Here is a 27077-nt window from a genome sequence, read left to right as displayed (position 1 = left end):
GGGCCTTCGTGGAAACTCTGTGTGCTGCCCCTTTGTGGCCCTAATCCCAGCAGAATCGTCTCCCCACAGATCAGCTGAACAGCTCCTACTCAAGTGAGTAAAACCTGAGCTAGACTGAGTCTTGGAGCTAAGGCTTATGTGAAAAGAGGAGGGGCGCTGTGCATCTCTATCTTCCTTTTACAAATTGTGATGGGCCCCCTGCTGTTTGTACAAGAGGATGTTATTGCCTGGGCCAAATAGATGCCCCAATCCTGTATCAACTTGTATGACTCTGAAAGAAGTTCAGGAGAGCCCACTGATCTCTAAAATCACACAGTGTATTTCAGGGGTCAGCAACCCCCGGCACATGTGCCGAGCATGGCACTCAAGGCCATTTTGCTCGGCATACCACTGCCAGTCTGGCTTCTAGGCAGCTACTGCCAGCCACGAAGCCTGGGCTGCTGGGTGGCTGCAAGCCCTGCTGCAAGCAGAGCAGGCTCCGTGGTTGACAGCAGGTACCCAGAGCCTGGGCCAGTTGCAGCCAGAAGGCTGCAAACATCTGCTCTGGGCTCCAGCATTAGCTCCATACTGGTGGGTGCACACATACCTCAGAGCGCACAGTGGGGGAGCGGCCTGAGGCAGGACAACCCCAGCATCTCCCCCACTGCCGGCATAGAGCTGACGATAGGGCTTTGGAGCCCAGCGTAGCTGTTTTGTATCCAGCCTGGGCTCTGGGCAGCTGCAGCAGCTGTGTGGGGCTCCACAGCCCCGGCATCTGCTCCATGCCGGCGGCGACTGCACATGCACCTCATAGCGGGCAGCAGGAGAGCTGTGCTGCCTCAGGCCTTATCCCTACCATCTGCTCTGAGGTGTGCATGCACCCACCACTATGAAGCTGATGCCAGAGCCCGGAGCAGCTGTTTGCAGCCTCCCTGCTGCAGCCGGCCCAGGCTCTGGTAGCTGCTGCCAACCACGGAGCCCAGACTGCTTGCAGCGGGGCTTGCAGCTGAGCCCATCTGACTCCATCCTCTCCGAGCCCAGCCCCAGTCCAGCCCCCCACCAGGAGGAGACTAGCGCTGCCCTTTGCCAGGGGCACTGCACCTTTTGCAGGCTTAACTGTGCAGGGTGGGTGGGTGGGTGGGCGGGCTGATGGACAGGCTCCGGACTGGGGCCTTGGCCAGCTGCACTGCAGCCTGGGGGCTGGCTCCCCAGGGAAGCACAGGGGCTCTGGCGGGACCAGGGCATTGTTGGGTCAGACTTTGTCCAGTGGCCCAGGAGCCCGGCTCCGTGCACCTGCGCATCTGGCTCTGTGTGTTTGTCTGCCTCTGTCTGGTTCTGTGCGAGCACACATGTGTCTGGTTCTGGATGTGACTGTTCTGGGTGTGTCTGTTCTGGGTATGTTCTGGTTCTTTGTGTTTGTGCATGTGGTTCTGTGTGCATGTGTCTGGTTCTCTCTCTACTCTCCTTTTTCTTTCTCTCTCCTCTTTCTCTTATTTGTCTCTTTTTTCCTCTCTCTCTCATTGCAACATGCTCAACAAAAAAGGAATACACAACAACAAAGACAACATTTATGATTATTAAGTATACTAATATGCAATGTGTCCTGCCGTGTATGCCCCCGCCCTCATTTTGTTTTTCTGGCATGCCGGCACTCCGGCACCTTCCAAGGTAGACATTGTGGTTTTTGTCAGCACTCCGGCCAAAAAACGTTGCCTGCCCCTGGTGTATTTAATCACATACATAATTTGGGGCCTGTGTCTTAAGTAGGGAATCTGATGCATCTGTGCTGGACTAGAAGCATGGAGATGCTGTATGACTGCTGCTGTGCTTCTCTCCCTACCAGCCCTGGTGTAGGAGGGGTGGAATTCATTCTTCACTGTTCACACTTTCATAGCCACTGCCAAATTGGCAGTAACTTTTGACTAAGAACCCCAAAGCTGCTGCCAGTTCAGCAGTGAGTGCAAGAAGTTCAACTTCTGAAATTGCTGATGCTGCAGAGTGTACTCTGCATCTGCAGTCAGGACTTGGCCATAACTTTGGGGGGAAAAAATTATTACTGCCTTCCAAAAACAAGGTGCACATCTTCTTTGGGGGCATGAAAGAATATTGTGTGTTTAAAATACTGCCATCATATAGCACCTAACCTTGTTTCAATAAGAGTAGACTCTTGTATACTCAAACTAACATTAATTTCTGCTCATGACAACTTGCTTTCCTATATGGTCAATTGTTTTTACACAGATTTAAAACTTAATAAATATAGAAAGTGGATGTAGCCAGTTGAAACTGTAGGAATGTTTCATCAAGCTTATGTTTTGGGGAGTGTGTATGGAGGGGTAACAAAATAAAGAAATATCCAGTCTCGAAATGTGATGTGCTTGACCATTTTATGCAAGGGCTCTTAATCTGCATGTTCATTTGCATAGATGTGTTAGAAAACAGGTTAAGATCTGGGGATAATTTTCTAAGGTTGAGAAACAAATTTGACACCAACTTCCTGTTTTCAAAGACTTTTTTTTTTTTTTGTATTTCAGGCAAATTTGTGCTTTGTGGATATTGACAACCACTTCATAGAACTGCCAGAGGAATTTCCCCAATTCCCCAACAAATTGGAGTTTATTCAGGAAATCTCTGAAGTCCTCCTTCAGTTTGGAATCCCTCCTGAGGGAAACCTGCACTGTAGTGAGAGTGCCACCAAACTCAAGAACCTTGTCCTTAATGACTTGGTCAATGACAAAAAGAATGGGAACATACCCAGCAATGCCATCAACATGTATGAGCTACTAAAAGGCAACGAAACTATCGCCCGTCTGCAAGCACTAGCAAAGAGGACAGGCGTGACAGTGGAAAAAATGACTATCATGGCTCCTGTGGCAGAAAGGGGAAGGGATGTGAAACCACAGTGTGAAGAGGTGGAACTGAGGGACTACAAACTAAATGTGCAGATTCGTGAGGTCTTTGCCAACCACTTTACACAGATGTTTGCGGACTACGAGGCCTTCGTCATTCAAGCAGCACCAGACATGGAATCGTGGCTGACGAACAGGGAACAAATGCAGAACTTTGACAAAGTAAAATATTGACAGATATTTGTGTTTTGGGCTGAAAAATACTGATTTGGGGAAACAGGTTGAATAAGTAAAGTATAGTTGTTTATTCCCCTTTCCTCATCCACCTGGCCAATGGTTGGGTCTGTTTTGATATTCAGGGCCAGATCTTCAACCAGCATAAACTGGCAAAGCTCCAATGAAGTCCTTGAGGTAGAGCTGTGTGCTGACTGCCACCAGCTAAGAATCTGTAGGTGGCCTGTAGGTGTAAATATGATTGTAAGCAGTGATGAAGAACTAGCTGTGATTTTGCTCCATATCATAGCAATAGAAAAGGATTCTTATGCTGAGGAAATAGGTGCTTATAAAGATTTGAAATATAAATCCAGATATAGGAACTTAATTTTTTAGCAACTTTTCACTTGCTATCCATCAGGGGGTGGGGGAGGGAGTCTCGTTCTCGGTCTCTGCCTTGCTCTTTCTCTCTGCCTTGCTCTTGGCCTTGCTCTTGGCTTCTGCCTCATACTCACTCTATCACTCGCAGTCTCTCTTTCCTTTATTTGTTTTGTCCTTGGTCATACAGTGAAACTTAGTTTTTTTCACATTGTAGCATCAGACAATGAAGAGAGTTTTGTTAAACCCAGCATTATGAATTTGTTTTAGTTGGAGGAAGAATTAAATGTAGGCTGGGATGGGAGGTGGGAAATAAACTTTGATGTATTAGTGAAGGAAATGCAAAGACTGATAAAACTTCACAACTTCATTTCTTTATGTCTTCTTAAAATGAGAAATTATGTTCTTATAGGATCAGTAGTATTTTAAATATCCAAACCCTGTGCTAAGCACAACACCTAGGAGAATCAACATCAAGGAACAAATCAAAGCTGTTTTTGTGGGCTAGTTTTGACAGCAAGTGGAAACACTGTGTGTGTGTGTGTGTGTGTGTGTGTGTGTGTGTGTGTGTGTGTGTGTGTGTGTGTGTGTGTGTGTGTGCATACGTACACATGTACTTTTTCTTAAGTATTTATCTTCTACTCGGAAATAGTGCTTGTTTTTACTAAAGTAATTTCCTCAGTGTCTGTACAGTAATATTGACTTTGGGTTCAGATTTTCAAAGTTGGATCGGGGTAGTCATACAATTCAATTTTAATGGGAGTTTTATGATAAATCAACCTATGTGTTGGCTTTCTTCCAATATTAGAAATGCATTGGAAGTCACTTAATTTTGTCCATATATCAAATAACAGTTTCCTCACCCTGGTAGATTTGGATGTTCTCCAGATGTGCATACTTTTGTTTGTTTGTGTGGTTTTTATTTTTTAACCATTTAGTACTTACAAGGAGACAGGTAAAACAGAGGTTCCCCAGCTGTACACTTACTTTCAGTCCATGAGTAATGAGGCATCATATGGTGCTGCCTTTTTCTGGTTTGCAGCTGCCAAATTTCATTAAAATTCCTAATATTACTTTTCCATGTAAGCAGTTAGTTTAGTTGCACAAAGGTGTCATGAATGAGGGGACAATCTTCTCACAATCATGATGGGAGAGAACAGAGTCCATGGGACAATCTTTTGTAGCAGACAATGATTTTTCCTTCTGAGAATGTCCAGACATGGGCCAAATTCCTTTCTTAGTCTGTTCTGTAGCATCTAGAATGTGTTTGTGTAATTATTAGGACAAAATAAGTATATGACACTAATTGACCGTATCTTATTATAGGCTTCTTTTTTGTCGGACCAACCTGAGCCTTACCTCCCATTCCTCTCACACTTCATTGAAACCCAGATGTTTGCAACCTTCGTTGATAATAAAATTATGTCTCAGTGGGAAGAGAAGGACTCCTTTCTGCGGGTGTTTGACTCTCGAATTGAGAAGATAAGGCTATATAATGTAAGGGCTCCTGCACTGCGGACATCAAATTACCAGAAATGCAGCACTTTAAAAGAAGCAGGTATGTTAAGCTCTATCAGTGCTCAACTTATAAATAAAATTCAACTATGTAATATCTTAGTCTCCCACTTGACGTGCAATCAGTTGTTGAACCTGTTGAACTATAAGCATTGTATGTTAAGTACTTAATGGCATAATTTTACCTACTTACTTTTTTTATAACACTAAAGATGTAGGGACAGTGAATGCCTCTCCTTCACACTCCCAAGCACTCCTCACTTTCTAATTTTGAGAAGGAGTCACTTTCTGGATTGAAACAATGGCTGCCGGTGCTGCTCTGTGCTGAAATGCAGTGATTTATCAGAGCAGCACTGGGTAAAGAGGCTGAGTTCTTCTGTCTGGGTCATTGACAGAATTCTTCCCTCTTAGTTGTAAGAAGCCAGGTTATGATGCTCTCTGTTTTGGGTGGGATGAAGAGACAAGAACTGACTGGGGAGATGTCAGCAGATATAGCTATGAATGGAACCTTTAGGCCAGGTACAGACATTACACTTTTATCAGTATAAGTGATCAGAAACTGGTCTATACCCGTGACAGAACAGAAGTTTGGCGCACACAGACTGGTTTAAAAATGGAGGAACTCGGTGTTAAGCTTTGTCCCCCTCTTCCCCGCTCAGCAAAGAGTTAAGGTGCGTTCTATTCACTACCCATCTGAACTACGCTGCTTATAGAAAACCACGTAACTTGGATCCATTCTCTCAGGCTTTTTGAATGTCTGTACCTAGCCTTACTGGCTCCAGTGATGGAAATATTTATATGCTGTTTCACAGTGCACTGGAAGTTGGGTGTTTTATACTCTCAGGGTATATTTTCAAAGTAATGGATGGGATTTTTGCCATGTGAACAGGTTTACATCTAAATTCCACCATATCACAGAAGGAATGAACCCCTGAATTAAGATATACAAAAAAATGATTTGGCTAGATGTAGTTTTTATATATATTCAAAGATTTGTTTTAATTGTTCAATTGCTTGAAAGCCTAGCTTACTTCTGCTTTTCAGAAAAAAGTGAGCTATGCATGTTGTTGTTGTTGTTGTTGTTGTTGTTGTTGTTGTTATTATTATTATTATTATTATTATTATTATTATTATTAAAAATAGTTCTAATTTTCAGGTCGCCTGTCTATTCAACAGCTAATCTCAGTTGATATTGTGGCACTGGAACCTCATATTCTGTGTCGTGAAATGCAGCAAGTTGATAGTAATTCCTTCATGTTTATCAGTTGCACAATATTAAGCCCAACACCAGTCACTTTGTTTATCTAACCAAACTTTTTCTGGGGCACTCAGAGCAGATATTTAATCTTCCATTCTTGCACTATGCTGTACTTAGTTTTATTTTCTTTTAATTACAGTATAATGTAAAATTCCCTATTAAAAATTATTTCCGATAACAAAATGTCCAAAAGACCTCCATACCAGTATCCGAGTCTTCACAGGACTGTAAAAAGGAAAAGGGCTATGGGTTCTGTTCTTAACAAAATATGTAATGGATTTGGCTTTTCCATTCCAATATTTATTCACCATTGGAAGCATTAAAGCTAAAAAGTTATTTGTCCTTGGATATGGGCTGTAAAAATTAATTGCAGTAGTGCTGGGAAAATAGATTTCTCCACTCCTTATTCTGAGTCACCGGTTGGGAGCTTTCTGTCTTGTGATAGAGACTTGAGATGAAATCTCTCTCATGGACTTCAGTGAAGCCAGGATTTTACCCTCTGTATTCTAGTGTGTTCCCTCTCTGACCCTAATAGCTCCCAATTTTTTCTTCTTTTTACGGTCCTCAACCTTTGGCCATCTCAGCAGTTTAAGGCTCCCTTCAGAACCAGTCATTAGTAGCAATGTAATTTTTAGGAGGATGACTTTAATCCCATGACTTTTCCAGGATTCCTCCTGGCCTCTGGGCTTTGTCTGCCTAAGAAAATAAACGGGGAGTCAAAGACGCACAGAAAGCTGCTATATATGGATATCTGAGTTGGCCTTTGTATTCTAAGTTTTAGTGACACAGACCACAACATTTGAGTCATTGATTCAAGTTAAACTGCTCCTTTTCTCAAAAAAAACAAAGATATGGTTATCCTTCAAAAATGAGTTGTTACTAATAGTCTGCACTAAATGTCTGCTTGTTTAATATTCATCACTGCTGGTTTCCTGGGTCTTATGAAAGACGTTTCAACTGACCTGCCCCAATACTAACAGATGCTTAAGTATGACATGAAATAATGGAGCACAAATGTTTCTTTGTTTGCATAAATGAAGATTTTCAGGGCTATTCTTTTGATCTCGCTGGATCATGCCTTCTCCCTCCTAAAAGTGAAATATTTCTTTTAGGTGCCAAACACCATATAAATGAACTGCATTCTCTGCTTTGTAAAGAAATCAGTTAGCTGAATAATGCAGTGTTGTATGACTCTGTATTTCAGTTTCAGAATGTTGTTTTGATGCCAGGCTTTGAGATGTAATTTTCCTCAACTGAAATGACTTAAGAGTACTGCAAGCAAAGGATGCTATGACTCTATGCGAATGTGTTCCTCTCATCACTTGCTATAGCAACTCCTTTTCCTTTGAGTAGTCCTGTACGTTCAGCTGGGAAAGACTGACATTGAGTACATGGAGCTAGGAAAATGAAAATGTTTCTGCGCTTCCTCAAGATGTAGGGCAGTTTTTCTGCATCACTATTTAAGCATACAGTAACTTTCTAACACGGTCAGTTAATTCAGTAGATAAATTACAGCAAATTGCAGCACAGTTAAACCTTCCTTTGTAGAGATGCTTATTTTAGCCCACTGAATTGATTATTCATGTATGACTATAATTTGCAGCCCAGTCCATTGAACAGCGACTAATGAAGATTGATCACACTGCTATCCACCCCCACTTACTTGACATGAAGATTGGTCAGGGCAGATATGAACAGGGGTTCTTCCCAAAGCTGCAGTCAGATGTGCTGGCAACAGGACCAACAAATAACAAGTAAGCACCCTCTTTATTTCGTAGACTTCCAAACAGGTTTCTACTATGATAGATCCACTCCCATGAGCAGAAGTCAGAGATCCTAGGTATTTTTGTCCAGTTTAGTGAAATAGGGGCAATACTTTCCATTCTTTCTATCTGGGAAATAACAACTTTGGAGTTTGCAAGTAAAATATTTTTTATGCATCTTTTTAATCTCTGCCTAATTCTAGTTTTGGCACCAGCTCCACCATGGCCATTTTGTTTGGTTCAGTCATATGCTTATCGTTTCCCCTCATGCTCTCTATCTTTATTTTTTTGTTTTGTTCTTGCTCTGAGGTGCCATTCCCTCTTCTGGACAGAGCTAAGGTCATGCAATCCTTTCAATTTTCAAACAGCACTTCAGATTCTTAAATGACATTCTAACACACATCCATCTCATTTTGAAAATTTGGTATCATCCTTCAGAGCAGCATTAGTCAAATCCTTCCTATGCTGCTTGTTATGGACACATGTTCAGCAAAAAAAAACTATACTTGTTTTGTTGTCTCACTTCCTAAACTAGTAGAGAATAACTTGAGGAGATTGCGAAGCATGTTTGCCCATGGTTGGGCCATTTACTTGAATCTGCATCAAGTCCTGGAGTTTGCTTTGATTTTCTTCTGTTGTGTAACTTATTTTGGTAGGAAAACTTGTGTTTTTGTTTCATAATAATAAGAATTCTGCCACTGGTAGCAATATATTGTAAAATCCAGAAGGCTTGGTAGTTGAAAGATATTGTTAAATGTACATGTGTAGTATGATTTGTGAATTTAAGAATAATTTCAGTGACAACAGCTGGTGTAAGGCAATGAGTGATGTAACAGATTGCATTTTGCCCTGCTCAACCCTTTATCACCTAGTCCAGGGGTGGGCAATGTTTTTTGGCCAGAGTGCTGAAAAAACCACAATGTCTACCTTGGAAGGTGCCAGAGTGCCAACACGCCGGAGTCCAGAGCAGCTGTTTGCAGCCTTCTAGCTGCAGCCGGCCCACGGAGCCTGGTCTGCTTGCACCACAGCTTGCAGCCTCCCAGCCGCCTGCTGGGAGCAGCCTGGGCTCTGTGGCTGGCAGCAGCTGCTTACAGCCCGGGCTGGTGGTGGTGTGCCGAGCAAAATGGCCTTGTGTGCCATGCTCAGCACACGTCCCAGGGGTTGCTGACCCCTGATCCTACTTGATAGGTGAAGTCAAAGCACTGAAATCATAGATAAGACCCATGAATGTGGGTATATGGTAGCCTGATGAGTCTGTAGCTGTATATCACACAACAGCTTCCAGAGTACCTTAAATTTGATTTTTTGCTTGAAAAACGTTTTAATTGCTTCAAAATGTGTGATCCCGCAAGGTTTTGGAGAAAAGAACCAGGATTGCCTTTGATTTTGTTGTGAATTTCCAGCATAGTGTCTGTTTGCTTTTGTAAAACATCAGATAAAGGATTCTTTACTTGAAAGGCAGAAAAACGTTGTCACAGAGGTGATTTGTTAATGCATTTAATGTCGCAATGTAGTTGACTTTACTGGTGTTGACCTCCTGATGCCTCCCTTTAGATGCATCAGTTTCCTGTTTGTGTTGGATACCTAAATAGACAACAAGTTATTGTCTACCTAGAATGAATCAATATTTATTCACAGTGTTGGGGTGATGTTGTGCCACTTTTTTTTATGGTTACAAATGTTTGTGAGCAATATCTTTTATTGGACTAACTCAATAGTTGGGAGGGACATAGAGAAACTTTTAGGGTACCGCTGTACCACTGTACCCTTTCTCAGGTCTCATGCATCAGGGAGTACCTGAGAACTCATCTGTCTCTCCCAACTATAAAAGATTCTACCCACAAAAATCTTTGCCTTTTCAACTGTCAGTAAGAGCTGATTGCAAAAGGAAACTTTGCCATGGTAACTTTTAAAAATCTATTTAAAAATTTTTCATTGAAAATGTTCAGTTTTTATCTAAAAAAATCAAATGTACCAATTTCCCAAGAACCTATTTTAGACATAATTTTTCTTTCAGTTTTTTTCTTTTTAAATAGAATTCAGTTTGTCACCAACTCTCTGAGCAACTGAGGATTCAAAATGGATACCACCTAAAAAATATTAGCATGAACTTGAATTTGCGGCCATCTTTTTTGGAACTTTTAAATTTAAAAATGTGTTGGACTTTCAATTAGAAATAATTTATTTTTTGAGATGCAGAGCTGTTAGCTAAGGAGTATCTTGTCTTTGAAAATCAGTCTGTACACCTTTTTAAATAAACTATGTTCACTGTTGTGGTATCCAAACAAAGATGCAGTGTGGCCCAGTTGGGTCTATGTCTGGGTTGAGTTCCTGTTTCTGCCTCTACTCTGTACCAAACCACACTGGAGAACAGGAGGAGGAGCAGCTGAAGCACCAAACCAGGAATCACTAGTACTGAAACATCCTCAGAATTTTTTTAAAATATAGATGACAATTTCAGAATTCCAAAGTGCTGTGTCAGACTTGACTTTTTTTTTTTTCAGAAGAAGAGAGGAAGGGGCAGAATATTGCCTGATTAAAAAATAGATCACCAAATTAAAAATGAGTGGTTATTTAGCGTAATCAAATTACTTTCACCTCTTTGCGTATAATAAGCATGATGTCCAAACCATTGTGTATTTATGTGTATTAACAAAGAAGAAGTGTGTGCAGAGGAGGTGCAGGGAATCGCTAGATAGATCTATGCACACTAGTACATGCACTTATGTATCTATATCAGTAAAAACAAACATTTAGCACACTAAGAAAGCCAGTTTCACAAAACTAAAAGCAATTGAACCAGATTGACCTAGAGCAGGGGATGGCAACGTTTTTGAGCAAAGTGCCAAAAACATCCGCAAACTCAACTTGTAAGATGTTGGTGTGCCAGGGGCGAACATTGGGGGAGCTGCAAGGGGCCCAATCCTTGTCGTGGCAGCACAGCTCCAGCCACTTGCCCACCATCCACCCCAAGGCACACGTGCTAAACAAAATGCCTTGACATGCCGCACTCTGGCATGCATGCCGGAGATAGCCTACCCCTGACTTACAGGGTTGGTGGGGAGTGGAATTAAATTGAAAACTAGGAAATGGAAGGCTCCTCAGTCTAGCATAGCAAGGTGTAAAAAGAACTAGTGATGAGATGTTCAAATTAGATATATTTAGATTATAAATAAGGTGCCAGTTTTTAAACAGTGAGACTTCTGATTATGGGGACAACATACCAAGGGTTGTGATGGGTTCCTTATCTCTGGAAACTTTTAAATCCAGATTGGATGTTTTTTTTAAAGGACATGCTGCATTTTATCCACAGCTATTAGGTTAAAACAAGAATTAATTTAGGAAAGTCCTATGGCCTTTGCTATACATAAGGTCGGAACAGATTATCACAGTGAACTCTTAAAGCCTTAAAAATCTGTGAATATAATTCAGGCTTAATACTTTATTTTGCCTTCTTCTGACATGGCCTCCCCATAAAGCAAAAAGCCAGTATCGCAATCTTTTGAAAGCAGGTACCCCTCCCCACCCGCCTTCAGGAAACCAGTGCACATGTGCGTGTGTACACATACTCTACTCCCACAGTGTGATGTTAAAGGCTTGCACATCATGCGTCTTTCCTCACTTCTAGTCCTAGCTAGTCCTTATTGCTCCTCTCAGTTTGGGAAGTACTAGAGTACATCTTTGTTAGATGTTACTACTGTTTTTTGCTTGCATGCTTTGAACAGTAACTAGCATGATTGGCTTCTGACTGAGCACTTCTAAAAGATGATGTGCATATTCTAGCTATCATTGGAGCCTCTCTGCAAACTCAGACAGAGATTTGCATTGGTTACTCACTTGACATGTTCTCAGGTTTTTGGAAATGTTGCGTTAAGCTGTCTGTTTGCTTTGTGGCACAAACAGTTACCCCAGATCAGCTAAGCCAGCAGTAAGAGTTTTTAAAACTTCCCAACCTGCTCAGTATATTATACATACTTTTGCTCAAATATATACTGCTAGCAGATTAGTCAGTAAACACAAAAATAATCCTAGGTTTTTCTAAACCTCTCAAAGATACTTCCTGAAGATCAGTAGTTCCCTTTAGAAAGTATTTTTTACTCCTTGGGTGTTAAATAAGCTTGTATCAGGTCTAAAGATTGTAAATAGCAAAGTATTTTCATTTCAGAACTTCTAAAGCTGAAACCATGTTTGCTGACCACGAAGTGATGACAAAGAGCGTGGCAAACGTAGATCTTCAAATGTTATAAAAAAAAAAATAGTAAATTGAACTTGTAGACAAAAGGACTAGTCTTTCTGTTGCCTTTCCCTTCACATAAATTGTAGATTGGCCAAATATATGCAGGAAATATAACTAGGCTACATACACATATTGAATACTGATCCCATGAAGAGCAGAGAGCTTGCAGTACTGATGCTGTGCAGCCAGGACGACCCTGTGCGATATACATCTCAAGGTCCTCTGCAGACTGCCCAGAGATAGGGCTGCCCTATGCACTGCTGCCATCCTGATTGTCTGGCCCAGACTGTCTGTGTCTCCCTGCAACACAATATGGAGCATGTTCTGTTCTCTGTTTGGCAGGAGCAGCACAGTCCAGTGAGCAACGCACTCTTGAGGGGTAGGAGGCGGAGCAAAGTATCCTGGGGTGCTCCAGGACTGTGGTGTGACTTCTTCCAAAAGAGAATGTGTACGGATATTTGCTCTCCCAGAAAATGTAATCCTTGTTCCCAAGTTATTTTTCTCCTGGAGTAGCCATTTTTGCTCTGGGAGAAAAATCCTGGATTTCTGTACACTCATGGTTCCTCCTCGGAGACCAATGACTCTCCCAGAAGAAACTGAATGTCTTTACATGGCCTTAGAGATTTTATACCTAAATACAAGATGACTGACTGACTGGAAAACTTTCAGGTAATATAGTATGTAACCTTCCTGACATAATACACACTACATTTGTGACTTTCAGCTAGTGCCATGGCACTCTGGGGTGCCTTGAGATCTTTGTTACAAGTTGGAACTGTTAGATGTGCCAGTATGGTTCACAAGATAAACCTAAAGATTTCAAATAGGAATCCATAGTGTTAAAAGTGTTCTAACTTGTTTGTGGCCTTTCTGAGTTCTTTGCAACAGAAAAATTGCTCTAACTTTTCTGTAATCAAAAAATGAGTGAAAACTTAAGAGCTGGCATCTTCTGAGAGGTGTGTAGAGTATAACAAGGTTGAGAAACCACCAATCTTTGTGGATCTTGAGCTGTCCTTGAGTTTACATGGGTTCATCCTATCCCCTAGTCTACTTTTCTGCACTGCATACATTATACTTGATTAGCCTACTGCTGTCAGTAGTTCTCTGCTGACTGAAGATGTTTTTTATTCCTCTCTTTGGGGACCTCCTTCCTCCTTTTCTGTCCTTCCTTCTCCCCTTCTCCCCCCTCCCTCCCCCCCCAACAAACAAACAAAAAACAAAACTTCAATCAGGACTTGATATGTTTTTGTTTTGTTTTGTTTCCAAACTAAGCTCTTTACTTGCTGTTGCAAAATTGGTCCAGGCATTTGCAAGGAGATAACAAAAATACAAAAGAACAATACTCTCCTACATTCAGATTCCTAACTGCATAGTAACAACAGCAAAAAGTTCAGTTAAAAGTTATCTTAATTCAAAAGCCACTCTGTACTGGTAAATTTAAGCTTGTGCCACACTTGCTGGCTGTGTGGGTACATGGCAACTAAAAACAGTGGTAAAATGTAGTGTAGAAAATTAGCCAGAATTTTGTTCATCATTTTTAACAGCAGGGTATTCATTTTGTGTGCTGGCATCTTTGAAAATATTTATGATCTCAGAACATCCTATTGCCCAAAAATCTGCAACTAGCTAAAGTGCCATCTGGGAAAGAAAAAGCGGCCTTTTTTTTTTCTCTTCAGTCAGCAAGAAACAGTGGGGTGAGGTTGAGATCAGTGCCATCAAGTGACCCTGGGAGCAACGTAACTAGAAACAAATGCTAATTACAGTTTACGGTTATCAAAATACTAACTGCTAAACAGTATGTTCAAATGGTGGCTGAGCTCCATGTATACTTAGCAGTCTCCTCCTTTGCCACATTCTTTTTTCTCCCCAGACATGATCTGTGAGGCTTATATTAATGGGATACATCCATCACTCCCTTTTTGACCAGCAGTACAATCTGGTTATTGCTTCCCATACCTTTTCCTTTTCATATCTCTAAGATAATTTATTTTTCATTCCACTCCCAATTTCCAACCTTCCCATCTCAGTAGCTCATTGCTGTGGTATCTGATGTCCGTAAGCCTACCCACAATTTCCCATTTTTTTGTCCTCGTCTCTCATAGGCACAAAACTTTTTATTTGTCCAGCTAGCACTCTGACTTGAAGCCACACACTGGGCAGGAATATCCCCCAGTTTGCTCTGGGACCACATGCACACCTCTGACCCTGCCAGAGCAGAGGACTGCCTACAAAAGGGAGAAGATTATACTTTTATACAAAACTAAATCTATGCATCAAGATGTGAACTAATATATCCAAATGTTTATAGACGTAGTTTCTTACTGCTTTTCCAGCAGTACATAACTGAATAGTTGGGTTGCAGGCTATTGTAAAGCCTTGCCAAATGCACACTTTTACGGCATTTGACTGAACCTGGTACAAACTTCCATGATGATAGGGCTTAAAGGTTGGAAGGGAATGATTTTCCAGAGTTTGAGTTAGAGCATGGCTGTCCATCTTCAGTGGAGCTGGGGGCTGGCCATATGCTGTGGGGTGAACTGGAGTATCACAAATCCCACAATAATCTGAGGGTCTGTAGGGGGTCGTGAAATTATTTATTTATTTATTTCATTAATATGGCATGTGTGGTCTTGTTGGAAAGCTAGCGTTATGCCGTATCCATGTATGTTGCTTTTATCATTGTATAGATCATATTACACTGTCTGTATATCTTATGGTTTGGGACATGGTTTAGCCAAGCATCTGCGGGATGCATACTTAAGGACAATTGCCACCCCCAGACATAGGCAAGAGACATCATTGGGTTGGGCACCCAAGACATTGTCTGCCTGTAATGGGGAAAATAACTCCTCTATAGCAAAGCCATCTGAGAGAAATGCCCCGTCAGCCAGAGGAATGCCAGGTGTCCCAGGCGGAGAAGTTTCTGAAGGATTTGGAGCCTTGTTGAGGAACTGACAATTCTGATGGGTGGGAAAGCTTAGAGTTATTATGAGGGCTGTTTGTAAAATGGCCAGGGTTTTCGGATTTTTCCCAGCTGGAGAGGAGTCTGGGGCCCCAGCAATCAGGGCTAATAGAATCAGCAGAAAAACTGATCCTTAAAAACACTGGCGGGACTCTCAAGAGGGCTAGAGTGTAGCCAGGTGAGAGAGGAAGAAACTGTAGTTGTTGGGTTTTTTTCTATCTACAAACCTAAAGTCATATTTCTTGTATAGCTTTTTTTTTTCTTCTATATAATAAATCCTTTTATGGTTTTGCCTCACTGATTGTCTGTGGCAGAGAGTGATCTCTGGGCAAGTGATATTCCAGGCTTACCCATTCTGCTGAAAAGGGGACCTAAACTTTCTTCTACAACCCAAAGTGGGGGGTACCTAGGGCTGGCAGAGATTTTCCTGCTGCATCTGAGGTCTGGTATAAAGGTATTGGAGCTCAAGTTTGCAGGGATAAGGAGTTACCCCAGGGCAAGCTGTGGGAAATGTGGGACTCTGGGATACTTCTTGTATGGGTTTGTGACAAGGATCCCTACACTGCTATGCAGGCTCCATGGGAAGTACATGGCTTCCTCTTAGGTCCTCCCCCATCAGGTGGCAGTGGGAGAGGTAACTGCAGGGGCCGTATGTTGGCACCCTTGTGGACCTCATGCAGCGCACAGGCCCACCAGTTGGATAGCGCTTAACTAAAGTAAACACTAACCAAGAAACCAACCATTTTGCTCATCAACAGTTGCTCTAAAAATAAATCTGGATTGATTCCGATTGACTCATTCTTTATTTTAGGTGTAGAAGTATTGACATTCTCTTCCCTTGCTTTGTTTAGTGGGAACAGAGTTACTATTATTTGTATTGGAGTAACACCTAGGAACCCCTCACATGGGCCAGGATCTCTTCACGCTCAGAACTGCGCACACATGACTCAAAGATGATCTCTGCCCCAAAGAGTTTACAGTCTGAGTATTGTGAATTAACTCTGCAAGGAAACCATGAGATAGTGTTGGTAAGTGTAGTGGGTAGTGGCATCAGCACACCAGTAGCCCAACCATTGTGTTTTTATAGGCAAAGCAGTAAAGAGCAGTTTGGAACTTTATATTTATAACTAGCAAATTGCTCATAAAGAATGACTGGGGAGGTGCCAGCGGGGATGGAGCCCTGCGCCCGCCTTCCCCTTCGCCTCTCCTTGACTGGCCCTGCTCCACCCCCACCCTCCACCTCCCTCTCACCTCTTCAGGTCCAACCCCGCTCTACCCCCACACCCCACCCCACCCCTGCTGCTTCAGGTCCTTCTGGCCCGCGTCCACCTGCCTCCCCACTCCCCTCCCTCCCTCCCTCCCTCACTGCCCGCTGCCTCCCCCTCCCTGCCGACTGTTCTGGGGGGGGGCATCCAGGCTGGGTGGCGAGGTGTGCTGCCATCATGATCTCAGGCATGGAAGTTGGGGGGAAGCCCCGCTGCTCATCTGGCTGGGGCATATTCCCCCACTGCCAAACTTCCCCCGCAGTGGCGCAAACTTGGGCCCGCACAGCCCAGACCACCCAGCCAGTCGCTGCCCACCCTCTTGGCGGTGCATGCACAGTTGGCTAGAAGCATTATGGACAGACACAGACAGACAGATAGACTAAGCCTTTTATTATATTAGAATGATATCTATTTCAAATTCTTTACAGTGTCTTCCTTCCTTTCTGTCCCATTTCTGCTCCCCCGCCCCCGGCCAACTCTGAGACAGAAGTGACTTTTGCTGTTTGACTTCAAGATGTATTTTTGATTCAGAGTATTTATTATATTGGTATCCTTTTGTAGATAGTCAGAGGTGTAAAAAGCTGTTTGTATGCTCTGGCCAGCAGCAACAGCAGTGGCTGGAGCAGCAGCTGCCATTCTTGCACCCCTTCAAAGTCAGCACTTAGGGCTGGTGCCCATCACTAGTTCACTACTGTAGAAAGGCTACTTGCCCAAAATAACCTAGGCAGCTTTTCCAAAAAACAGTGTTGGCAATCTTCTGGTACCCATGTATTTGAGAAGGATGCAACTTATCCATCTCTTCTTTTACTTGTAAACATTGTTTTTGTATTTCTCTTGTTAAGTTCTCTATTATTTTCTGTGTTAAGCCTTCGTTTAGCTAAGAGAATCCGTGTTTGGTATGGCTACTGGAAGGACTAATGTTGAATTAGGAGGTATTCATTTCCTTTTTTACTCATTTCATTGGAAAAGAAAATTTCCAAGATTCTGCACACTCTATCATAAGCTGGTGGCTAAAGGCTACCCCAAATCCACCAATTATCTTTACTGGGGGAAAAGGCCAATATCAAGAACACCTCAAATTTAGTTTCCATGCTCCTCTGCATTTCATCTATGTACAGGATGAGAATTCAGATGGAGAAACTAGAAGGGTGGCAGTGCCCCATAAAATTAAATTATTTTTATGATCCCATGGAATGGATGGAGTTTTTTGGAAGTTCTCTACAGTAGAAGGTAGTAAATTGTTAAATGACTAATTCAGGATCTCAGAGCGACAATACAATTTGCATTCCCTGAGCCATGTTCCCCCATGCCAATCACTGAATAACTGCATGATCCCTCCCTGTGCAGAAATGTTATACTTTTTTCAGGTAGAGTACCAGTTTTCAAAAAAATGGGATTTTTACCACCTTTTTAGCCATCACATGGTGAAGGGATTATAATAATAATAAAATAAACATGACTATGTAAATGATTTGTGGTACTTGATTAGTTAACCCTTTTAAATTTTAATTTAATCAAATATGCTTATAGTATCAAAGTAAAACAATCAGTTAGCTTGAAAATAGAAAGCTTATTTAATTATCTTGTAGCTTCATTTATAACATGAACCTTGATAAATTAAATTAAATATTTCCAAGGAAAACATTGATTGCACATCATAGCTGGAAATGCTTTAGGGCCTTGGCAATATGGAGAATGAGCAGCAAGTGCCTACAAATGATTGGGGCTTCTTCAGGAGTGGGAGAAGATTATTCAGGCTTGCATATATTTAATTTTCAGTCTGCCTCTCATCCTATTTTTCTTTCCTGTTCTCCCATATTTTCTATCTATCACCCTCTCCCCTTTCCTTGTGTATTTCTCTTCTTTCTCTTATTTTTCTATCACTTCCCCCCATTGAGTCTATTCATACTCATACCATTTCTGCAAGCATGCTTATGTGTCTACCTTCTCTCTTCTGTATTACTGACAACATTTATTTACTGAGGTATAAACCAGTGCTTTAACACGGATCTCTCTAGGCCTGGTGCTATACCCTCAGTGCCTCATTTTCTATTAAACATGAATATTCCGTACCTATTCACCTGACAGATATTTCGGATCAGTTCACGGTTGTAAGAAAACTGGATATTATTCTAGCATCTGATGAAGTAAGCTGTTGCCTACAAAACTTCATGCTTCTCCAAACTGGTTAGTCTTATGATTCTAACCAGTGTCATGATATCTTGGATTGCTGTGAGATTCTATAAGGGAGCACCTCAATATGAACAATGTGCAAATACCTACACGATTCACAAGATTAACCCAGAAATTTCAAATAAGAATTCGTAGTGTCAAAACATTGACCTGCTGTGGTCTTTCTGAGTTCTTTACAACAGAATTGCTCTATTTTTTCCATAGTCAAAAATGCGTGAAAACTAAGAGCTGGCATTTTCTGAGGAGTGCCGTATAGATTAATGAGGTTGCATACCTTCTGCTTGACATCAAACTAACATAGCTAACCAAATTTATGAATATTAGTGTGAATGCAGAGTATTACCCTGTATCTAGTTTCTGTACAAGGAGGGGCAGAGGCCATGTTTTCTATATATTGCTGAATACCCAAGATATTACCCAAGATAGAATCTACTTGAAGCCTTCATAAAGCTCTTTTAAATAACAACCTAAGCAACCTCTCTTCCCCACCACTTCTCTCTTTCTCCCCCCCCTTCTCCCTTTTGCTCTCCTTCTCCCCCCATAGAAGATCGCTTCACTGTACCCAAGTTAAAAGCAGTAATGGCCAATCAGCACAAAATGCAAATCTTGTTCGAGACATACAGATAATAAATAGTAACCCTTTATATTAAATTTTAGTAAAGGCAATACAATAAGTGCCACAGGCCTGTTAAGCATTTCAGTAATATCTGTTCAAATAGTTTTCATTAAAAGTAGAATTTAACTTGCTCTCGCCATGTGTAATTGAAAGTGAATCTGAAGAGAGGAACTAGAGTCATAGATGTTACAGTTGGAAGGGACCTCTGTAGGTTATCGAGTCCAACACCCTACCCTGGGCAAGAAAGAGCGCTGGGGTCAGATGACCCCAGCTTGGTGCTTGTCCAGTCTCCCCTTGAAGACCCCCAAAGTAGGGGAGAGTACCACCTCCCTTGGAAGCCCATTCCAGATTCTGGCAACCTTTACTGTGAAGAAGTTCTTTCTAATGTCCAACCTAAATCTGCTCTCCATCACTTTGTGGCCATTGTTCCTAGTTACTCTGGGGGGCCCTAGTAAATAGAGCAGGGGTCAGCAACCCCTGGCACGCATGATGAGCATGGCATGCAAGGCCATTTTGCTTGGCACGCCACTGCCAACTCAGACTCTAAACAGCTGCTGCCAGCCACGGAGCCCAGGATGCTCCCTGCAGGTGGCTGGGAGGCTGCAAGCCCTGCTACAAGCAGACTGGACTCCTTGGGCCGGCTGCAGCCAGGAGGCTGCAAACAGCTACTTCGGGCTCTGGCATGTTGGCACTCCGGCACCTTCCAAGGTAGACGTTGTGGTTTTTTCAGCACTCTGGCCAAAAAACATTGCCTACCCCTGAAATAGAGCATCTCCTATTCCCTGCTTCCCTCCCCTGATGAATTTTATAGGCAGTCACAAGATCACCTCTCAGCCTTATCTTGCGAAGCTGAAGAGATCTAGGTCCCTCAGTTTCTCCTTGTAGGGCCTTGCCTGCAGGCCTCTGATTATACGAGTGGCCCTTCTCTGAACCCTCTCAAGATTCTCCGCGTCCCTCCTGAAGTGCGGCACCCAAAACTGGATGCAGTACTCCAGCTGCGGCCACATAGAGGGGAGGCATCACCTCCCTGGACCTGTTCATTATGCATCTGCTAATGCATCATAAAGTATGGTTAGCTCTATTGATCAAAAAGCATTAATGTATCAAAAAGCATTAATGAATAGACCTGTTAAATGTTTACACAGTGCATTAATAAATAAAGCACAACACGCAATGTCAGAATTAACTACTCAATTTTGCTACACGCAAAACCTGAATAAAACAGCTGCCATAGGAAAATGATTCGACTGCATGGGATCACCATAAATGTATAATAACACAAAAAGAATGATGTTTTAGTTTAGTGGTTGGGTATAGACTCTTGTTTTACTATTTTTTTTTTTTTTTTTTAAATACACATTTTACATTGTACCTACAGTATGGTAAACTACTACAAGAAAAATACAGACCACACCAATAGCCTCAAGTACAAGTCTAAGAATACTGCTAGTGATTCTTGCAATTAAAATGAAGCAGTGGGCCTACAAAATACATCTCAATTTTTTTTATCATTCATGAAACATTTAACATGGGCTAAACTTCAAATACTATAAATCTCTCTTGTTTATATACCCATTCCACCTGTGTTTTAATGCTACCATCACATAATTATATAATCCAAATGTGAAAATACAAACATAAAATCTCATGAGAACATATGTCATACCTTTTAAATGATCAGTTTCTTCCAAACTTTGAGAGAAGCTTCTGAGCTTTGAGGGCTGTGAGTTTGGAGGACAACCCTGAGGGCTGCTCTGGTCCATGGAGCAGCCTCTGGGTCTGTGGGGCCAGCCTCTGACTCTGCACCCGCAGCTGCTCCCAGCACCTGCCTGCAGCCCCAGGATTGGGATTGTGCTGGACAGGAAGTGAGTAGGCTGCTGAGGCACTGGCCCAGCATCACTTTTCCCTCCTTGCTGAAGGCTTCTGGTCTACCTGCTCCTCAGATTCAGCCACTCCCCAGCTCTGAGGTCCAACAGCTCTGCTGAGAGGGGCTGGTCCCCCAGCCAGGGAACTGCACAGCCTCCTCCAGCCTTTCCTTCTTCCTGGCTTTGTCAATTTTGGGATAAGAGTCTCTGCATCAGGTATGGGTGCTGCCTCATATCTCCTAGGTACTTTAGGAAGCCAAACCCTGGCAGCTGCTCCCAGCTCCTTACTCCAGCAGATGCTTGGCTGCGATTCTCTCTCTGCAACAAGTGGATCAATTGCGTGCCCAGCCTCAGCTCCCACTCCATGGGTCCGGGACTGTGGCTGGGTTGGTTAGTGGGCAAACTGGCCACTGTGCAGCTCGTACCTGGCAGGCACAGTTAGCTTTCCCTCTTCATTTTTCCCAGGGAGCCCCTTATTAGCAGGGACCCCTGGGCCCAGGCCCCACAGGCCTATGCATTAATCCCCCCGCCTTGCTAAAATCCACTACTTAATCCTTTTATTTCTTGGTCCTTTGTTCAGTTCCAGTCTAAGACTAATAAGGATGTGTTTCTGAGTACAGAAACAGCAAGTTTTATGTAGTCATAAAACAACTTGTAAAATGTCACCTGTGGGGGATGAAAGCTGATGTGAAAATTGGAGGCATGCACAGCCTACAGTGCCCCCCCAGCAGTATTTATTTATTAAGTTTATCCCATGTGGCATTTCTGTCACTTTATAAAAGGCCTCATCTTGAAGTGCACAGCTTATGAGCCACGTCGGGGCACTTCTGAGACAAGTGCTACATGGGGAATTGCTTTTACCACTTCCTGCAGCATTGGCTGGTTTTGGGTGTCACCATTCCAAGCCACTTCTATTTATATAATCTGACATGAAGCAGTACAGGATGCCTTGGCTGCAAGTCATTTTAATTTTTTTTCTCCCTATCAGCAGTTTAAAAGATTTCCTGTTAACACAACACTAAAAAAAAAAAAAGGGGTGGAGAGGGGGACCCAGCCTGTTCTCTCTTGAAAAGTACTTCATGTCCCGCTGCTGTGGAAAGTTAAATCTAAACATTTAATACTGAAGACACCTCCCAATCCTAAATTGTCACCAAAACAATATATATTACAGCATATTGATTTTGGTTTTGGCTTTTTTGGTGATATTTTAACAATGCATAAAAATCCAAGCAGATAGATTGCAGGATTGTTTGCATATACGTAATGTACACGCACATACCATAAGTGTATGTTTGTTCTGAAGGTATAATAAGACTCCTGGTTTCATTAATATAAAAACCTGAAGAACCAATCGATGATCACCAATTTTATGGCACAGTGATTGAGCTCTTTTTTATGTAATCTCCCAAGACACTCTTTGAAGCATGTGTCTGGCTGGTAAAAGGCAGTCTGTCAAGGTTTGATGCCTCAGAAAGCAAAAAACAATCCATCCTGGCAGCTGCTGTATCTGTAAGGGGCTTCCTTTCATACTATAGGTAAACATACTCTTCTCCTCCTTTCTAGTCCAGTCCCCTGGATGCAATCCTCTGGGTTTGAGAGGGTGTTTAAATAAATGTGCAGCTTGATGAAGCCAGTTTTAGATGCAGATACACCCTGTGTTTGTGTGTCAAGCTTATGATGTGTATGCTACAGTGTGCACCCCATAACCAACCACAAGTCATGTCTAACTACTACTGACATCCTTCTCCCATGGCAGCACGATTCTGTAGAAAAGGGAAAAAGTATATATGTCTTTAGTACAGAACCTCAGTCATTATGTATGAGAGCACTATCACAGTAGGCTGATTTCTGGCCTACCAAAGTAGACTGGTTTATAGCAGAGGTGTCAAACAAATTGATTGGTGGGCCATATTTCCTGCTTTTCAGGAAGCAGGACACACCTGTTCTGACTGTGGTAGACTCTGCTCATGATGCTGCTGGGGCTGCCAACTGCTAGCAAAATGGCCCACCAACATGGCCAAAGCATAAGCAACAACCAGGGCTCTGATTGCAGTGGTGGGGACCAGGGTTTGTGCCCTGGGCCAGTGTCCTGATATTAGGAATAGCCATCGCTATGGGTGGAAGTGACGGCACAGCCATTAACCAGGGGATGAAGACAGCAGCTGCCATGTGTATTGACCCTGTCAAGCCCTCCTACTTCAGCCATTGCTGCTGCTCACACCTGTTGCTGAGTGCCACTGATTCCTGTGGCCAGTGATAATGGGAAATGCTAAATACAGTGGCAGTCACAGTAGGGGCCACACCAACACCTCCACCAACAGCAGCATTAGGCTGACTAGCTACTGTGACATGACCCCCACAAGTGAGCTACTCCTGCTCCCACTCCTCCATTCTGGTGCACCTTTCCTCACCAGGGCTCTGATATGATAGTGAGAAGCCTTGGAAAGAGATCGCAGGCCAGATGACCTACCTCTGTGGCTCAATTGTATGATACCCCTGATTTATAGAAATCTATCACTCCAGAAATGAATGGGGTTTGTTTTGTTTTTTGGGGGGTTGGGGGTTTTTTTGGGGGAGGGGGTGTGAAGTTTAAAGGACATTCTTCCCCTCCCACAATGTGTACTAATTTAGTATATTTGAAGTGTAGAGTAGTGAATTTACTTTTCCCTCTCAGGGACTTGGCTTCTCAATAGGTTTCCTTTCAGGACTTTCTCCTACGATTTCCATGTTAAGCAAACAATCTTTCTCTGGCTCCTACACTGAAATGGCCCCACTTTTCTCTTGCCTTCTCACAATGTATTCAGGCATTTGAATTATTTGGCAGAAGAGTTTTACTGGGTATTGCACAGGTACAGTTAAGAATAGAAGAGACTGCTCAAATGAAGAAGCAGAGACAGAGCTTAAAAACAGACAGAGAAGGAAGCCTGACAGCCAGAATCATTATGGGTGTGTGGCTTAGAAAGTGGGCACTACAGTGTGGTGCTGTAAGCAGGAAGCTATTGCTGGTTGTTTGATCCTTTCTGTATTCATGAAGTCAGGACACTGCACATTTTGGTACAACAGAAATGCCTTACTTCATTACTAGTTGTAGCCTACAAGACCCCCGACTTTCTGATGAGCTTCACACTTTAAAAATAGAGTCTATACTGTCTTTCTGGGAAGAAGAAAAAAACTTCCCTACCTCCAATAAAGACAGACAAAGAATTAAATGTAGATGAAACTAACCTATGTGGAATTAGCAAGCAGTATATTACTCTAGCTCAAATACTGTGATTTTTAAAAGTAACATTACCCTAAGTCTCCTGGTAACAAAAGGAACATGCTAACGGAAATGGAGTAGGAAGTGCTTACTCCTCACAGGAATATATTAGTGACTTAAGTGTTTTGACACTCTTTTGGAAATCTTAAAATATATAGCATATGATTGGGGTAAGTCACTATCATTCTTCAGAGTCAAAGCCAGTATTTACATAAATGACTTATGGCAATTTCACACTTTGAGAATCTTCTGCAAATAAAAGTATAAGAAAAAAAAGAGAAATCAAGAAACAGAACAGGATAACAAAAGTAAAATTACTTTCAGAGTTTGTCTTTAGGCACCTTTACCTTCAATATGATGAATGTTTACTTATGCAAAAGCATTGGTATACATTTTCGAGATAATTGTATACTTTTATACCCGATTTAACTATTTATATATATTCTGAGCTACAAACACAGCTTTGGTACCCTCCTTATGTCTAAACGTTCATTTTTGCAGTTATTGGAAACGGCAGGAATGATGAAGAAAATGCATGCTTGATGTGAAAGAGTATACAAGGCAAAAGCAGCATAAGCAGTAGAACACATTCACTGTTTTCAGTTCATTACCACTGGTTCCTTCATTTGTGCAATGCTCACAACAAATTCTTATTTCTTCGTATTGGTAGCATATTTTCTTGCATACCACATGCCCTCAAATTACACGTAACTTGATTGGGAAGGCCAAATGTTGGGAGAAAAAAAAAGATGTTTTCAAAGTCAGAACCAACTGTGTGACAGTGTCCAGGATGTATAGCATCTCAAGAGAGCGTCTGAGTGAGGCAGCAAGAACTTCCTGGTGTGCCATGACAGCATCAAGGGTAGGCCCCAGACCAGGGGTAGGCAACCACTGAATGATTTATAGTTGGGTAGGGGAGAGAGGGTCCTGTTGTCCTAGCTGAAAGTTTCGGAATCGCCTAGTCCCAGGGTTTTCAACCTTTTTTAGTCTAAGTACCCCTGGCAGCTGGACAATGGCGGGGGGTAGTGCATGGCCAAAAGCTGGCGGGGGGAGAGGGTAGCATGCACCCAGATACTGAGTGGGGTGTGGGGGTGGCGTGTGGCTGGACACACAGAAGGGAAGTGGGGACGGCGTGCAGGCAGGCAGGGATGGAGCGCCACAGGCTCCAAGAAGCAGGGCAGGGGAGCTCACCAGGCTGGGGTGAAGGCAGCGGCACCCCTCTGCGGAGCGGGGAAGTTCCCCAGGCTGGTGTGTAGTGGCAGTGACCACAGTGTGCGAGCTTCCCCACCCCACAGAGGGGCGCCGCTGCCCTCACCCCACCCTGGCCGTGCTCTTGGGAGGCGGCAGCGCTCCGTCCCCACCTGCCCACGCGTACCCTCTAGGACCAGTTCAAGTACTCCCAGGGGTACACATACTCCTGGTTGACAACTCCTGGCTTAGTCAAATGAGTAAAATTATACAAAAGAACTATAACTGCTAAAATGCACAGGATGCCCACAGAAGCAGAGATTGCAGTATCTAAGTGGGGTACTACTCTTAACTGTCTGAGTCATCTTTAAACCTATCTAGCTACTTTGACAAGTTATCATAGGTCATCAGAAAACTGATAGCATAATTTCTTTAAACCTTAACTAATCTACAGAAACATGAAACTCCAGAAATTTCATCTACAGGGAACTGATTTTTTTTTTAGTTAGAAACTAGTAAAGATAGAAATGCTCATTTTGAGAGAGGAACTGGCTCAATTGATTAGCAATGAGGAAACAGCTGCTTGCCCACTGATTCACTGATGCAAGTCCATCGTGCAACAAAGCAATGGAAAGTCATAACCATCTTGTAATGTAGGTGCTGACAGGCCAGTAATTTCAGGGTTAGTAATTTCCCTCCATTTTGTAATCCATTTGGTGTCAGAATCACAGAAAGCACCACTGCATTTGGCTTTAATTAGCCCTTGCTCATAGATGTCTTTCTTATCTATTTATAGTATGTGGGAGTAACAATTTAATTAGCATAAAAAACCCTACTCTGTCATCCTTACGTGTGCCTTTAATACCAGGCTAGAGGCCTATTGAGATGATGCCAGAATTGGGTAATTTCTCCTCAGTTGAGGAAACGTGGAGTCTCTCTACTGTTTCTGTATTTGTTGTACCTTTAAACAGAAACCTAAATCTCCAAAAGTTGTCAGTCTACCACCTTTTAATGGGCTCTGACATGTTGTTCTAGGCTTGTCTACATGAGGAAAATGACTAGAATATGTGTGCAATTAGCTAGTCCACAGTTGTTGTTCTGGAATTGCTCTCTGCTACAATGCAATGTCCAGGTGGATAGACATGCCAGGCAAGGTTCTTTGAGTAGATGTGATATTTTTTATCAGACCAACTGAGTAGTTGGAAAAAAGTTCTGTGCAAGCTTTCAGGTGCAATCACCGTTCTTCAGGCATAGGGAGTCTCTGCTGGTCTGAGACTCCAAGGAATGAAAGAAGCTAAAAGTGTGACAGGATGTCAGTGAGAATGTAAATAGGTGGAAATTAGGAAAACAAAAGGTAGAAAATGGAAGGGAGGGGGAGAAAAAAAGCCAGAGGTAAATTAGGGAGACTCTACTGTAGTAGTTTTACAAGGTAGAAAAAATGCTGTCTGTGAAAAAGGGAATGGCTGGAAATGAGGAAGACAAAGGGTAGAAAAGGAGGGGAGGGGAGAAAGGGGAGGAAAGAAAAGTGTTAAAAGCT

General features: G+C 42.6%; 1 protein-coding gene across 1 annotated transcript in view; it reads left to right on the top strand.

Moving 5' to 3' along the window:
* DENND5B (DENN domain containing 5B) overlaps positions 1–27077 on the top strand; it is a 150126-nt gene that overhangs the window by 69509 nt on the left and 53540 nt on the right. Inside the window, exons 6-8 of the mRNA XM_025209042.1 lie at positions 2514–3050; positions 4746–4977; positions 7796–7946. Coding sequence (XP_025064827.1) covers positions 2514–3050; positions 4746–4977; positions 7796–7946 — 920 coding nt within the window. The remainder of the gene's footprint in view (positions 1–2513; positions 3051–4745; positions 4978–7795; positions 7947–27077) is intronic.

This window comes from Alligator sinensis, unplaced genomic scaffold, assembly GCF_000455745.1.
Source record: "Alligator sinensis unplaced genomic scaffold, ASM45574v1 scaffold659_1, whole genome shotgun sequence".
Taxonomy (NCBI): Eukaryota; Metazoa; Chordata; order Crocodylia; family Alligatoridae; genus Alligator; species Alligator sinensis.
The sequence above is the reverse complement of the archived record's forward strand: the minus strand, read 5'-3'. Positions and strand labels throughout refer to the sequence as shown.